The sequence below is a fragment of the Pan paniscus genome, chromosome 12 (assembly GCF_029289425.2).
Source record: "Pan paniscus chromosome 12, NHGRI_mPanPan1-v2.0_pri, whole genome shotgun sequence".
NCBI classification, from domain to species: domain Eukaryota; kingdom Metazoa; phylum Chordata; class Mammalia; order Primates; family Hominidae; genus Pan; species Pan paniscus.
The window spans coordinates 25,503,803-25,518,499 of record NC_073261.2 but is presented as its reverse complement, the minus strand read 5'-3'; the positions used below and the strand labels follow the sequence as shown (position 1 = coordinate 25,518,499).

Here is a 14,697-nt window from a genome sequence, read left to right as displayed (position 1 = left end):
TATTTAACGCTGTAATGATCTATATAGTAAAAAGAGCAATTACTGTATTGATACTCAAATACCTGTCAGTTATTTACTTATAATTTGGAAATGGTATGTCTAATTTGAGAAATTACAACTGTTAATTAAATAATGAAATTATATGATCAGGAAGAAACTATAAAATAGTCTCCCAACTTTATCCTTGTTTATTTTGAAATGTGCACCTATAATCACTAATCTTATATTTATCCTGTGATTGGAGGGCTGGAAATAACTGGGAATAAGACATCATTTGAGAGGTTAAGCATGAAGTATAGGAAGTAGGCAGGATAAAAATAAGCATTAGATGATTCATAGTTTATAACATGGGGAATAAGAATTATTAGAAGTTGAATGTGGAAGATGAAGCTTGAAATAAAATTTTTATTTTGTTTTGAATTAAATGAACCATGATTATTCACAGTGCAGTAAGTGTGTATCATCTGTTTGATATTTTCATATTACAGTTTTGATAGTGCTCTTCAGTCTGCGAAATCTTCTTTGGGTGGAAATGATGAACTGTCAGCTACTTTCTTAGAAATGAAAGGACATTTCTACATGCATGCAGGTTCTCTGCTCTTGAAGATGGGTCAGCATGGTAATAATGTTCAATGGCGAGCTCTTTCTGAGCTGGCTGCATTGTGCTATCTCATAGCATTTCAGGTAAGTCTTCCACTTGTAGGAGCAATTGACATTTCACGGAGTCTTGATGTGTTTTAAATGAAGGTGTGCTCTGGTATGTAATGACAATATGTGAACAAACCTGTGGAATTAAAGTTAAAATGAAATAGTCAATTTGATACAGTGGAAAATAACTAAGCATACACAATACTGGTGAGGCTGGTGAAACAGGGATGTTGAATGCACTCTTGTCGAAAGCCTGCATTGCCATGATTTGTTTGTAGACAAATTTGAAGAGTTTGATCTTTTTACTCTGCCATTTTTGGGAACATGATAAAGATGTAATCTCGTATTATGGGTAAAGCTTGATTCAAAAAGATGTGTTACTTGGACAAAATCCTAATAAGTAGACGTAGGGCAATGGCTTTATAGCCTATGATAGAAGAATATGATTGCAATTTAACATGTTAATTGAAACACATGTATATAACATTTATGACTGTATTGTGTATATGTAACAGTATATCTATTAATCTTTGAAAACATAAAACCTTTTCTTATTTTTTATTTTTTTATTTTTTTTGAGACCAAGTCTCTCTCTGTCGCCAGGCTGGAGTGCAGTGGCGTGATCTCGGCTCACTGCAGCCTCCACCTCCTGGGTTCAAGTGATTCTTCTGCCTCAGCCTCCTGAGTAGCTGGGACTACAGGCCCGTGCTACCAAGCCCAGCTAATTTTTTGTATTTTTAATAGAGATGGGGTTTCACCATGTTGGCCAGGATGGTCGCAATCTCTTGACCTCGTGATCTACCTGCCTTGGTCTCCCAAAGTGCTGGGATTACAGGCGCGAGGCACTGCGCCTGGCGCGCCTGGCCTTTTTTTTTTTTTTTTTTGAGACGGAGTCTTGCTCTGTCACCCAGGCTGGAGTGCAGTGGCACGATCTCAGCTCGCTGCAAGCTCCACCTCCCGAGTTCACACCATTTTCCTGCCTCAGCCTCCTGAGTAGCTGGGACTACAGGCACCTGCCACCACGCCTGGCTAATTTTTTTTTGTACTTTTAGTAGAGACGGGGTTTCACCGTGTTAGCCAGGATGGTCTCAATCTCCTGACCTAGTCATCCACCTGCCTCGGCCTCCCAAAGTCCTGGGATTTACAGGCATGAGCCACCATGCCTGGCCTTTTTTTTTTTTTTTTTTTTTTTTTTTTTTTTTTTAATGAGCTTGCATAACTTTTGAAAGGAAAAGAAATAAGCAGTCTTCCAAAAAAGCATTAAACCAGGCTTAGAAAAATGATTAATTTTAGAGAAGGATTTTTTGCTTGGGGAGGGAAAAAAAAGGATTAATTACTTTTAGAGAAGGCCCCTCCTTCTAATATAAATCTTTTTTTTCTTTTTGAGATGGGGTTTTGCTCTTGTTGCCCAGGCTGGAGTGCAATGGCGCCATCTGGCTCACTGCAATCTCCGCCTCCCGGGTTCAAGCGATTGTCCTGCTTCAGCCTCCCGAGTAGCTGGGATTACAGGCACACACCACCACGCCCATCTAATTTTGTATTTTTAGTAGAGACGGGGTTTCTCCATGTTGGTCAGGCTGGTCTTGAGCTCCTGAACTCAGGTGATCTGTGCGTCTCGGCCTCTCAAAGTGCTGGGATTACAGGCAGTGAGCCAGCATGCCCTGCCTAATATAAATCTTTTTATTTTTATTTGAGACAGAGTCTCGCTCTGTCACCAGGCTGGAGTGCAGTGGCGCAATCTCAGCTCACTGCGACCTGTGTCTCCTGGGTTCAAGTGATTCTCCTGCTTCAGCCTGTCACGTATCTGGGATTACAGGCACACACCACCATGCCTGGCTAATTTTTTGTATTTTTTAATAGAGATGGGGTTTCACCATGTTAGCCAGGATGGTCTCGATCTTCTGACCTCGTGATCCACCCGACTCGGCCTCTCAAAGTCCTGGGATTACAGGCATGAGCCATCGAGCCCGGCCTGTAAATCTTTTAAAAACACCGTTGATAGACAGTTTACATGTTAAGTGCTAATATTTGCTCAGTAGAAACTTCCGTGTTCATAAGGAATGGATTAGTGAAAATTGATGGATTTAGTGAGGTTCACTAGGTAATACAAACATTAAAAGGTTCTTATATAAATTCTCAAGTAACTGATAGTTCTTATTTTTATTTATTTTATTATTATTTTTGAGACGGAGTCTCACTCTGATGCCCAGGCTGGAAGCACAGTGGCACGACCTCGGCTCACTGCAAGCTCCGCCTCCTGGGTTCACGCCATTCTCCTGCCTCAGCCTCCCGAGTAGCTGGGACTACAGGCACCCACCACCACGCCTGGCTAATTTTTTTGTATTTTCAGTAGAGATAGGGTTTCACCGTGTTAGCCAGGATGGTCTCGATCTCCTGACCTCATGATCCGCCCACCTTGGCCTCCCAAAGTGCTGGCATTACAGGCGTGAGCCACTGCGCCCTGCCAATAGTTCTTATTTTTAATGGAAACTTTAAAATTTATCTGTCTGTGTGTCTATTAGAGTCTTGCTGTGTCACTCAGGCTGGAGTGCAGTTGCGTAATCGTAGCTCACCGTAACATTGAACTGGGCTCAAGCTTCCCAGAGTGCTGGGATTATAGGTGTGAGCTACTGCGCACAGCCTAAAATTTTTTGATATGTGGTTTTGGGAGGCAGAGTCTCACTCTTGCTCTGGCTGGAGTGCAGTGGCATGATCATAGCTCACTGCATCCTCGAACTCCTGGGCTCAAGTGATCCTCTCCTGCTTCAGCCTCAGCTCAGTAGCTGGGACTACAGGTGCCTGCCACCGTGCCTGGCTACATTGTTAAATTTTTTGTAAAGACAAGGTCTTGCTATGTTTCCCAGGCTGGTTGGTCTTGAACTCCTGGCTTCAAGTGATCCTTCTGCCTTGCCCTCCCAAAGTGCTGGGATTACAGGTATGAGCCACCACACCTGACTGTGAACTTTTAATCATAAAAAGTTAGTTTCCCTCTTAATCCATTCACTCAGGTCTCCTTTCCTAGATGACAGCTAGTGTTAGGAGTTTCTTGGGTTCAGAAATATTTTTTGCATATGCAAATGTGCAATACATTCTTTCTCTGCTTTTAAAAAATATTGTGCCTCAATGTGGGTGTGCTTTACCTATTGCCAGATGCCTTGCTTTTCTAAATGTTTCTTCATTGTCCCACTTCAGCACAGAGATACCTACCTCAGTCTTTATTAACTACCACATATTTCTGTAGAATGCATATATAATAGAAACATCTTAGATGCTTGTATTTTATTTGATCAGTTTATTTTAAAGCTTAATGATCAAATGATTATAAGCATAAAATGTAGGTTATGTGCTGGCATTTGGTATGTAAGAATTGGCTAACTTTTATGGCAAGATTTTCAGACTCTTAATCAGAGGAATACTGTGGTTCTAGTAAGTGCATCTGCATTGCAGCTAGGAAGTTAACAAAGTATCTTGAAACCTTTTAGTTAAGATGAGGAAATAGCCAGGCACGGTGGCTCATGCCTATAATCTTAGCACTTTGGGAGGCTGAGGGGGGCGGATCACTTGAGGTCAGGAGTTTGAGACCATCCTGACCAACATGGTCAAACCCCATCTCTACTAAAAATACAAAAATTAGCCACGCACGGTGGCGGGTGCCTGTAGTCCCAGCTACTTGAGAGGCCGAGACAGGAGAATTGCTTGAAACCAGGAGGCGGAGGTTGCAGTGAGCCGAGATCGTGCCACTGCAGCACTCCAGCCTGGTGACAGAGCGAGACTCCATCTCAAAAAAAAAAAAAAAAAAGGAAATAGTGAATTGAGATGATTTGATTGAGTGGATTCACAACTAATTAACTGGTCACAGATTCAACTGTTGAATAATTTTGTAAAAGAGGCCAGGTTTATGAATTGAGGTCAGTTTCAAAACAAAAAGAATGATGTCAACATTTTGTTTCTTATTTTGTGTGCTCTTTTCAACATATAGATGACAAACTGACATGATGTTTGGAAAACTTGTGAGTAAAAGGATAGGCGATACGAATATTTCTAAAATTCAAAATCAGAAGCTTTTAGGTTCATAAATCATATATTTTGAAAAATGAGCATGTTTGGAAAGAATTATATATACATGGTTTAAAATTCTGGCGGCTCTTAAGAATATGCTATGAAGACTCCTTTCTGTTCCCTAGTTATTTACTTTCTCCACCCCCAAAGAAACTAATGTTATTGCTTTCTTGTGTGTTCTTCAGGAAATGTTTTATGCATCTCCAAGTAAACACACATATATCCCCTGTCTTTAAAAGAAGGAGGAAAACATTTGAACATTGCATTTACTTTATTTCCATTAACTGTATCTTGGAGATGTTTCCATGTCTGTATATATAAAGGGCATTCTCATTAGTTTGGATGCTTGCATATTATTCCATTGTATGGATGTACTGTAGTTTTGGAGTTTTTAAAACCAGGGTCCTAAAGCCAGGACATTAGCTTGCTTTTACTTTTTTTTTTAATGCTACTTCAAGTAATTTAGCAATGATTAACTTGTGCCATGAATTCCTGAAAGAATTGCAGTATCAAAGTATATCTGTGCATTTATAATTTTTAGAGCTGTTGCCAAATATCTAACCCTAAAGAGGTTGTATCAAATTACATTTCCACCACCAATTAAGAAAGTGGTGATAGAATTAAAAGCCGATGCTCTAGTCACCCATATAGTTACTTTTGGCATGTTTCTAGTAAGCGGGCATTGCCTATGACTGGACGTTTTCAGTGATGGACATTCATTACTTTTCAAGATAGCCCAGTGCATCTTTAGGTGGTTTGGCTCTTGGTACTTCCTTATATAGAATAAAAATATTCTTCAAGCCTTCTACCTGTTGGTCTTGTTTCTTCTTTTGATGATTTCTTTTATAAAATAATTTTAATATTTGAAGGCAGCTGTCACGTCTTCCCTTCGCCATTCTATTCATCATGCTTTTTTTTTCCCCATAGGTTATTGCATTAGGATCTCTTTAATTTCCTGGTTGTCCCATTTATTCTAGTGCTATCCCCTATTATCCATACTCTGAAAATGTGTTATCTACAATGTGGCATTTCCAAGTGTCATTTCACCTGTACTTTTTAAAGTAGGGTGTCATATCTACTCAAATAGGACAACATCTGCTGTTGTCCTATTTATGCAGGGTAGAAAAGTAATGTAATTAAATTTTCCATTTCTCTGAATGTAACATGAATGTGCTTTTAGTAGAAACTAATTTCTCAGAGCTGCTCTGTGTATGCTTTTTTTTTTTTCTTTTTTTGGAGATAGGGTCTCACTCTGCCGCCCAAGCTGGAGCACAGTGGCATGATCATGGCTCACTGCAGCCTTGACCTCCTGGATTTAAGTGATCCTCCTGCCTCAGCCTCCTGAGTAGCTGGGACCACAGGTGTGTGCCACCACGCCTGGCTAATTAAAAAAAAACTTTTTTTAGAGATAGGGTCTCACCGTGTTGTTCAGGCTGGTCTTGAACTCTGGGCTCAAGTGATCCCCCCACCTTGGCCTCCCAAAGTGCTGGGATTACAGGTGTGAGCCAACATGTCTGGCCCCTCTTTTTTTTTTTTTTTTTTTTTTTTTTTTTGCGATGGAGTCTCGCTCTTTCACCCAGGCTGGAGTGCAATGGCACAGTCTCGGCGCGCTACGACCTCTGCCTCCCAGGTTCAAGCTATCCTTGTGCCTCAGCCTCCCGTGTAGCTGGAATTAACAGGTGTGTGCCACCACGCCTGGCTCTTTGTTTTTTTTTTATTATTTTTAGTAGAGACTGGGTTTCACCATGTTGGCCAGGCTGGTCTCGAACTCCTGACCTCAAGTGATCAGCCCACCTTGGCCTCCCAGAGTGTTGGGATTACAGGTGTGAGCCACCACGCCTGTACCTGGCCTATTTTTCATAGGTTATATAAATTCCTTGGTTCCCAGTTTTTGCAGTCTTTTCCAATTCAGTTTAATTAATGGTTAACTGTTTATTCATTATCAAAAAAAGTACAGTGTAATAGATAAGACCATGTTACTATTAGAAGTATGGGTATCATCAAATTAAGATTTTTGATTCTAAAATTATTAGGTTCCAAGACCAAAGATTAAATTAATAAAAGGTGAAGCTAGACAAAATCTGCTGGAAATGATGGCCTGTGACCGACTGAGCCAATCAGGTAATAGTAATATTAAACTAATTTAATTTAAAAAGAAAAAGGAATTTCTGTTAAGGCATATCTTATGATAAAATCTTCATCTGTCCAGGAGATAATTTGTCAAAATTATTTCTTTTCGCCGTATCAGTTAAGAGCAATAGGTATGGAAGAGATGCGAAGAAATAGCACATTCTTTAAAAAAATGAATATTTGATATTGTTTGTTCCTATGTGGAGAGGATTTCTTAACTCTTTCTTCATCTGGCTGCTAGAGCCTCTATCCTGAATATTTAGTCACTTCCTGAACTAAGTATAATTATTGATTTGCTAACCATTTAACACCAGCTGATTCTAAAAACACTGCTGTGGGGATATAAAGATGAAGAAGATACGGATCTGTCTTAAAGAGCTGAGAGCATAGTGAGGAAGATAGAAGATATATACTTACCTTATATTAGGCTCTTGGAATTTGTGGATTTTTTCCCCCCATTTTTGGCTTGGGATGAATCCTAAAGGTCTGTTGCGTATTACCTGTGATTTTGCTAAGATACAAACTTTAAGGTAGTTAGGTGGCCATTGAATCAAGCAGTGAACTGAAGAAACATAATGCTTTCTATAAGGAGCAGTTTTGATATAAAATTGGATGAATTTTGTAAAGAGCAAGATGTAATATTAAATCAAAGTTATTATAAGCTTTGGTGTATAGTTAGGCTGTTGGCCAAAGCTCACATTGCTCTTTTATTCCATAGCCCACTTTTTTTGTGGGAGTTAGGCTTTCAGTCCTTAAAGTGACTTTCTACTTTTTTCCTTTTCTCTTTTCCTTCTACCCTTGCAGGGCTCTCATAAGTGCCTTTGCATGGTGTCACAGTTGGATGAAAATTGCCTGTATTTTTTTTTTATGTCTTTGATCTGGGCATCCTGAGGGTGCCTCTGTAAGTGTGCTGAGACACAACTGCGTAGTGGTAACCAAACCTAATTGCCCAGCAGAATTAACTCGAAGGAGGGTTTTTAAAAAAAGTTCAATTGAAATATAATTCATGTACCATACGCTTCACCCATTTAAAGTGTACAGTTCAGTGGCTTTTACTGTGTTCGTAGAGTATTACCACTGTCACCACAGTCAGTTTTAGAAGATTTTCATCACTCCATGAGGAATTCCTTACCTGTTAGCAGTTACTCCCCATTTTACCCAAACCTCTCAGCCTTGGCAACCGCTAATCTGTCTCTGTAGGTTTGCCTCTTCTGAACATTTCACATAAATGGAATCATATAGTATGTGGTCTTTTGTGACTGGCTTCTTTCATTTAGCAAGGTTTTCAAGGTTCATCTGTGTTATAGCATGTATCAGTACTTTATCCGAGACTATGATTTTTTGATTGCTTACTGTAAACCTATGGAATAAAAATCTCTGGGAACGAGGCCTGGAAATAATTCTTTTTTTTTTTTTTTTCCTGAGACAGTCTTACTCTGTCACCCAGGCTGGAGTGCAGTGGCGTGATCTCGGCTCACTGCAAGCTCCGCCTCCTGGGTTCACGCCATTCTCCTCCCTCAGCCTCCCCAGTAGCTGGGACTACAGGCGCCCGCCACCAGGGCCGGCTAATTTTTTTTTTTTTTTTTTTTTTTTTTTTTTGTATTTTTAGTAGAGACGGAGTTTCACTGTGTTAGCCAGGATGGTTTTGATCTCCTGACCTCATTATCCACCCAGCTTGGCCTCCCAAAGTGCTGGGATTACAGGCATGAGCCACCGTGCCCAGCTGGAAATAATTCTTAAAAGCTGTTTAAAGGAGGATTCTGATCAGCCAGGTTCAGAAATCAGTGTATCAGATCAGAGAATAAGAGCTTGTCCCGGTTCTCCTATGGCCACTTAAATCCAGACCTTTTCATCTAAAATGCAAATATGTTTGGCATTTTTCATACACATTCCTGTCTTTTTTACCCCTTCTGCTGTCTTATGTAGATACTGAGAATATTAAACCTGTACTCTTTTCATTTGCTACATAAGCACCCGTTTTGTTGTCCAGCTGTATTTTTTGGGTTGGAGGGTTAGGTCTGCAATAATCATGTTATTTCCCCTTTGGGTATACAAATGAGACAACGTGAGCAAATACAATCTGTATTTTTAAAGTGATGGAAATAACTTAAATTTTTTTTTCAGGGCATATGTTGCTAAACTTAAGTCGTGGCAAGCAAGATTTTTTAAAAGAGATTGTTGAAACTTTTGCCAACAAAAGCGGGCAGTCTGTGTTATATGATGCTCTGTTTTCTAGTCAGTCACCTAAGGATACATCTTTTCTTGGTAGCGATGATATTGGAAACATTGATGTACAAGAACCAGAGCTTGAAGATTTGGCTAGATACGATATTGGTAAGTTATATGTTTCAGAGGAAATGGTCTCCGTCTTAATTCTTATAAATTGCCCATAATCTTATTACCCAGAAATAACGACTTAATATTTTCCTGTATTCCTTTTGTGTGTGGGTTGGGCTGGGGGGAGTTTGAATGTGGTGCTGTGGGGGTGGCATGTATTTTTTGTTGTTGTTGTTGTTTTTGAGACCAAGTTTTGCTCTTGTCGCCCATGCTGGAGTGCGGTGGTGCGATCTCGGCTCACTGTAACCTCTGCCTCCCGGGTTCAAGTAATTCTACTGCCTCAGTCTCCCAAGTAGCGGGATTACAAATGCCCACCACCACGCCCGGCTAATTTTTTGTATTTTTAGTAGAGACGGGGTTTCATCATGTTGGTCAGGCTGGTCTCAAACTCCTGACCTCAGGTGATCCACCTGCCTTGGCCTCCCAAAGTGCTGGGATTACAGGAGTGAGCCACCACGACCAGCCTTGTTGTATTTTGAGACAGGGTCTCACTGTGTCACCTGGGCTGGAGTGTAGTGGCGTGATCGTAGGTCACTGCTGCCTTGAACTTCTGGGCTCAAGGGATTCTCTTGCCTCAGCCTCCTGAGTAGCTGGTACCATAGGCACATGCCACTTGGCCCAGATAATTTTTTTTTTTTAATTGGTAGAGACAGGGTCTCCCTTTGTTGCCCAGGCTAGTCTCCAACTCCTAGGCTCAAGTGATCCTCCTGCCTAAGCCCCCCAAAGTGTTGGGATTAGGCCTGGCACAGTGGCTCATATCTGTAATCCCAGCACTTTGGGAGGCCGAGGCGGGCAGATCACCTGAGATCAGGAGTTCGAGACCATCCTGGCCAACATGGTGAAACCCCATCTCTACTAAAAATACAAAAATTATCCGGGGGTGGTGGCATGTGCCTGTAGTCCCTACTCAGGAGGCTGAGGCAGGAGAATCACTCCAACCCGGGAGGTGGAGGTTGCAGTGAGCCAAGATCACACTGCTGCACTACAGCCTGGGCGACAGAACGAGACTTCGTCTCAAAAACAAAAGTGTTGGAATTATAGGCATGAGCCACTGCATCTGGCCATATTTTTCATCTAAATGGTTGTTTATGTATGATTTATCTTGCTTCCTTCATGAATTCTCTCCCATAGTCTCTGTATTAAAACTATAAATATCACTTTTATTGGCAATATAATCTTTTTTATGAAGTAGTCATAATTTTCTTGCTACTTTCTGTTATTGGGCATCCAAGTTTTCTCAACTTTTCCACTGTTAATAATCATACTCTGATAAAAACTTCAACAAAAAGTGTCTTCATTGCAAGTTATTTCCATAGAGATACCTAAAAACAGAACTACTGAGACAAAGGACATGAACATCTTTAAGTCTTGCAAATTGCCAAAATGACGGAAAGATTATACCTCTTCATGCTTCCAGAAGCGCATAACCTTTTCTTTTCTTTTCTTTTTTTTGAGACAGAGTCTCGCTCTGTCACCCAGGCTGGAGTGCAGTGGCGCAATCTCGGCTCACTGCAACTTCTGCCTGCCAGGTTCAAGCAATTGTCTTGCCTCAGCCTCCCAAGTAGCTGGGACTATAGGCACGTGACACCGTGCTCGGCTAATTTTTTGTATTTTTAGTAGAGACGGAGTTTCACCATGCTGGCCAGGCTGGTCTCGAACTCCTGACTGCACATAACCTTTTCAATATTGACTTTCTTGTAGAAAAACAGATTTCTTTACTGTACCAATGGATTAATGTAGTGGTGTTCCATTGCTTTAATGACTTAAAGGAAAACCCATTGTTTTGGGGTTTCTTATTAGGTTAGGTGTTCTTTATTTGGCTTTTGTCAGTTGATTTTGGTTTATTGAGTTCTAGTCAGTGTCATTTTTTAAGATGGACTTAAACATTCTTCATCACTACTATTTTTATTAAAATTTCTAGAAATAATCAAGTGAGAATGCATTTAATAAGAACATGAGATTTTGCCTAACATAGAATTCCCTCCAGCTTTGATATAGAAAAGCAGTTATATAATTAAGATATATATATAATGTGAATTGTTTATGTTGGCAAAACTAATGGCACAAAGAAAAATTTCAAACCCTTAAGCCAATTTTTAAATTTTATTTCAGGTGCTATTCGAGCACATAATGGTAGTCTTCAGCACCTTACTTGGCTTGGCTTACAGTGGAATTCATTGCCTGCTTTACCTGGAATCCGAAAATGGCTAAAACAGCTTTTCCATCATTTGCCCCATGAAACCTCAAGGCTTGAAACAAATGCGCCTGAATCAATATGTATTTTAGATCTTGAAGTAAGCAAAGATTTTAACAAATTAAATATTCTGAATTTTGTTTAATTTTTTTTTCTAACTTAACTTTTCCTTAAATAAAACAGGTATTTCTCCTTGGAGTAGTATATACCAGCCACTTAGAATTAAAGGAGAAATGTAATTCTGACCACAGCTCCTATCAGCCGTTATGCCTGCCCCTTCCTGTATGTAAACAGCTTTGTACAGAAAGACAAAAGTCTTGGTGGGATGCGGTTTGTACTCTGATTCACAGAAAAGCACTGTAAGTAGTAAAACAAAAATATTGCTTTCACTTCGTGCGTAGGTTTTACCAGGGATTTAATCCTCATGTGAAGATTTAATTTGTCATGTGACCCATTAACATATATGTATGTAAGCGCTGAACTGTGTATTTAGAAAGCAATTTTAGTATATTGAACTATTTTTTTAGACCTGGAAACTCAGCAGAATTGAGACTTGTAGTTCAGCATGAAATAAACACTCTAAGAGCCCAGGAAAAACATGGCCTTCAACCTGCTCTGCTTGTACATTGGGCAAAATGCCTTCAGAAAATGGTGAGTTTTAAAGTATAAGCATTTTTAAAGAACATTACCTTAATTTTTTAAAATCATGCACTTTTTATTGAAAGTTTTTTTGTTCTGAAAACAGCAGCTTGGTCATATTATGACAGATGTGTTTTTTATTGCTGCAAAATAGTTAATGTAGTTAAATATAAGCACTTAGAGGAGCAATGCCTGGCACACAGTGAATGTTACATATTAGCTGAGCTGTTACTGTTATTCCTTAATAATTAAGTTCTGATAATTATTCAGCCTGAAAATTAAAAACAAATTAGCACAAGGCTTTGTAGATAAGACCATTATAGATCTTTCTAAATATTTAAGGTTTGTTTTGTGTCACCATTAGGTGTAGATGGTCAGCCTTTTGAACAAACTGACACTACAGAAGAGGCAGGTTTCAGCTATCTAAAAATGGCAACTGTTAAAAAGTAGTTGGGATTGCTACATTAGGGTGGTATCATTAGAAGTGTTTAAAAGTTGAGTGTAGAGGCCGGGTGCGGTGGCTCACATCTGTAATCCCAGCACGTTAGGAGGCCGAGGCGGGCAGATCACAAGATCAGGAGATCGAGATCATTCCTGGCTAACACGGTGAAACCCCGTCTCTACTAAAAATACAAAAAAAAAAACTCTACTAAAACTACAAAATTAGCCAGACATGGTGGCAGGTGCCTGTAATCCCAGCTACTTGGGAAGCTGAGGCAGGAGAATTGCTTGAACCTGCACGGCAGAGGTTGCAGTGAGTTCACTGGTATTAAGGTGGTTTAGTTATTACAGTATTTGGAAGTTGAACAAATGACTATTGAGGTACCATTTGGTTTTGACTTGAAATTTTAGTCAGTTCTTACAACTTGTAAATGAACTTTAGATCTAATCATGCGTGTTCCTTAAAGTTGTGTGCTTTTAACTTTCTTTTTTAGGGCAGCGGTCTTAATTCTTTTTATGATCAACGACAATACATAGGGAGAAGTGTTCATTATTGGAAGAAAGTTTTGCCATTGTTGAAGATAATAAAGAAGAACAGTATTCCTGAACCTATTGATCCTCTGTTTAAACATTTTCATAGTGTAGACATTCAGGTAACAGAGTTCCTTTATGAATTTATTGGAGATGGGAATTTCCAGTTTATAAACAAAGACGTGGAGCTATAAACTGCTTAAATTAATTGCCTTGTTATTTAACGGTAATCTTGTTTTCTAAATTCACTAGCTCTCACAGATAAGATATGACAGAGAAGAGTAATGAGATGTTTGTCTCTTAAGATCATATAAAATCTTTGGAAAATCATTTGGGTTTTATATTCTGAGTATAAACAATTTGACTAAAAACTATTCTGTGCGTTTAGGCATCAGAAATTGTTGAATATGAAGAAGACGCACACATAACTTTTGCTATATTGGATGCAATACATGGAAATATAGAAGATGCTGTGACTGCTTTTGAATCTATACAAAGTGTTGTTTCTTATTGGAATCTTGCACTGGTAAGTAGATGCGGTACTTGAGCTAAAAGTTTTATTTATTTATTTATTATTTCTTTTAAAAGACGGGGTTTCTCTGTTGGCCAGGCTAGAGTGCAGTGGCACAATCTTGGCTCACTGCAACCTCTGCTTCCCAGGCTCAAGCGATTCTTGTGCCTCAGCTCCTGAGTAGCTGGGATTACAGGCATGAGCTACCATGCGTGGCCAAGCTGAAAGTTTTTTGTTTTAAAAAGCTAATGATTTCATAAAAGCACTGTTTGTATAGATTTTTCACAGGAAGGCAGAAGACATTGAAAATGATGCCATTTTTCCTGAAGAACGAGAAGAATGCAAAAATTATCTGAGAAAGACCAGGGACTACCTAATAAAGATTATAGATGACAGTGATTCAAATCTTTCAGTGGTCAAGAAAGTAAGTAGCAGGTTGTTGTATGTACGTTCTTACTGATAACCCACTGGTCAATGTTTTTGCGTTGGTCTTATATTTTGGTAATTTCAAAAATACTCAGTAATATGTTGCTATTAATGCACAGAAGGGATGTGTGTATCTAAATGCTTATATTTGCTTGCTTTGTCTTAGGTTTGGTGTGTCTTTTTAAACTTGGGAATCTAGGTATATGCTCTTAAAAAGTACTTCTTGGGGAATTAGAAAAGATTTCTAAGATAAGACATTGATTTTGTTATCTTAGCAGTGTAATCAAAACAAATATTATAACCTCAGGACTAATTCTTAATGAACTTTGCTGAAATCGAAAGTTGTTGCTGACAACTTAAGAGCATTTCTTCTCATCCTCATCAGCCATTATGAACGCCCTTGTTTTCTTGCTGTCAGCTGTTTGAGATTGTCATGATGATGTTAAATTATGTTCAGTCTTCTGAGTGTTTTGTTGATTAATTTGTGTTACTACTCTTTTATTAGGATTTATGTTGTCTGGTGTATTGTAGCATCTGTATTTCTGTCACCATTGAAAATCAGTTAGAAAACATCAGTAACTTATTTTGTTCACTTGGAAAAGCTTTCCAAGTTAACATTCCTCTACAATTATCATGGTTAACAGAAGTAATAGAAAGAGCATGGACTTTAGAATCAGAAGATGTTAGATTGTACAACACTTTTCTGTGTTCATGAAGAAAAAAATAGAATAAAGACAAAAAAATAAAAATAATAATACAAAACAGCAGAAAAACAAAGAAA

At 39.1% G+C, this 14,697-nt stretch overlaps 1 protein-coding gene across 4 annotated transcripts in view; it reads left to right on the top strand.

Annotated features, from left to right (window-relative positions):
• LOC129397125 (ranBP2-like and GRIP domain-containing protein 4) overlaps positions 1–14,697 on the top strand; it is a 72,722-nt gene that overhangs the window by 26,620 nt on the left and 31,405 nt on the right. For 2 of the 4 annotated variants that reach the window (XM_055107528.2, XM_055107532.2), the window contains 9 exons: positions 489–684; positions 6,741–6,828; positions 8,962–9,171; positions 11,287–11,468; positions 11,552–11,727; positions 11,896–12,019; positions 12,943–13,101; positions 13,368–13,505; positions 13,768–13,914. In XM_055107528.2, coding sequence (XP_054963503.1) covers positions 489–684; positions 6,741–6,828; positions 8,962–9,171; positions 11,287–11,468; positions 11,552–11,727; positions 11,896–12,019; positions 12,943–13,101; positions 13,368–13,505; positions 13,768–13,914 — 1,420 coding nt within the window. Of the gene's footprint in view, positions 1–488; positions 685–1,091; positions 3,584–5,950; positions 6,069–6,740; positions 6,829–8,961; positions 9,172–11,286; positions 11,469–11,551; positions 11,728–11,895; positions 12,020–12,942; positions 13,102–13,367; positions 13,506–13,767; positions 13,915–14,697 lie in introns of those variants that run through there. The other 2 variants (XM_063594709.1, XM_055107534.2) reach the window with 2 other exon arrangements.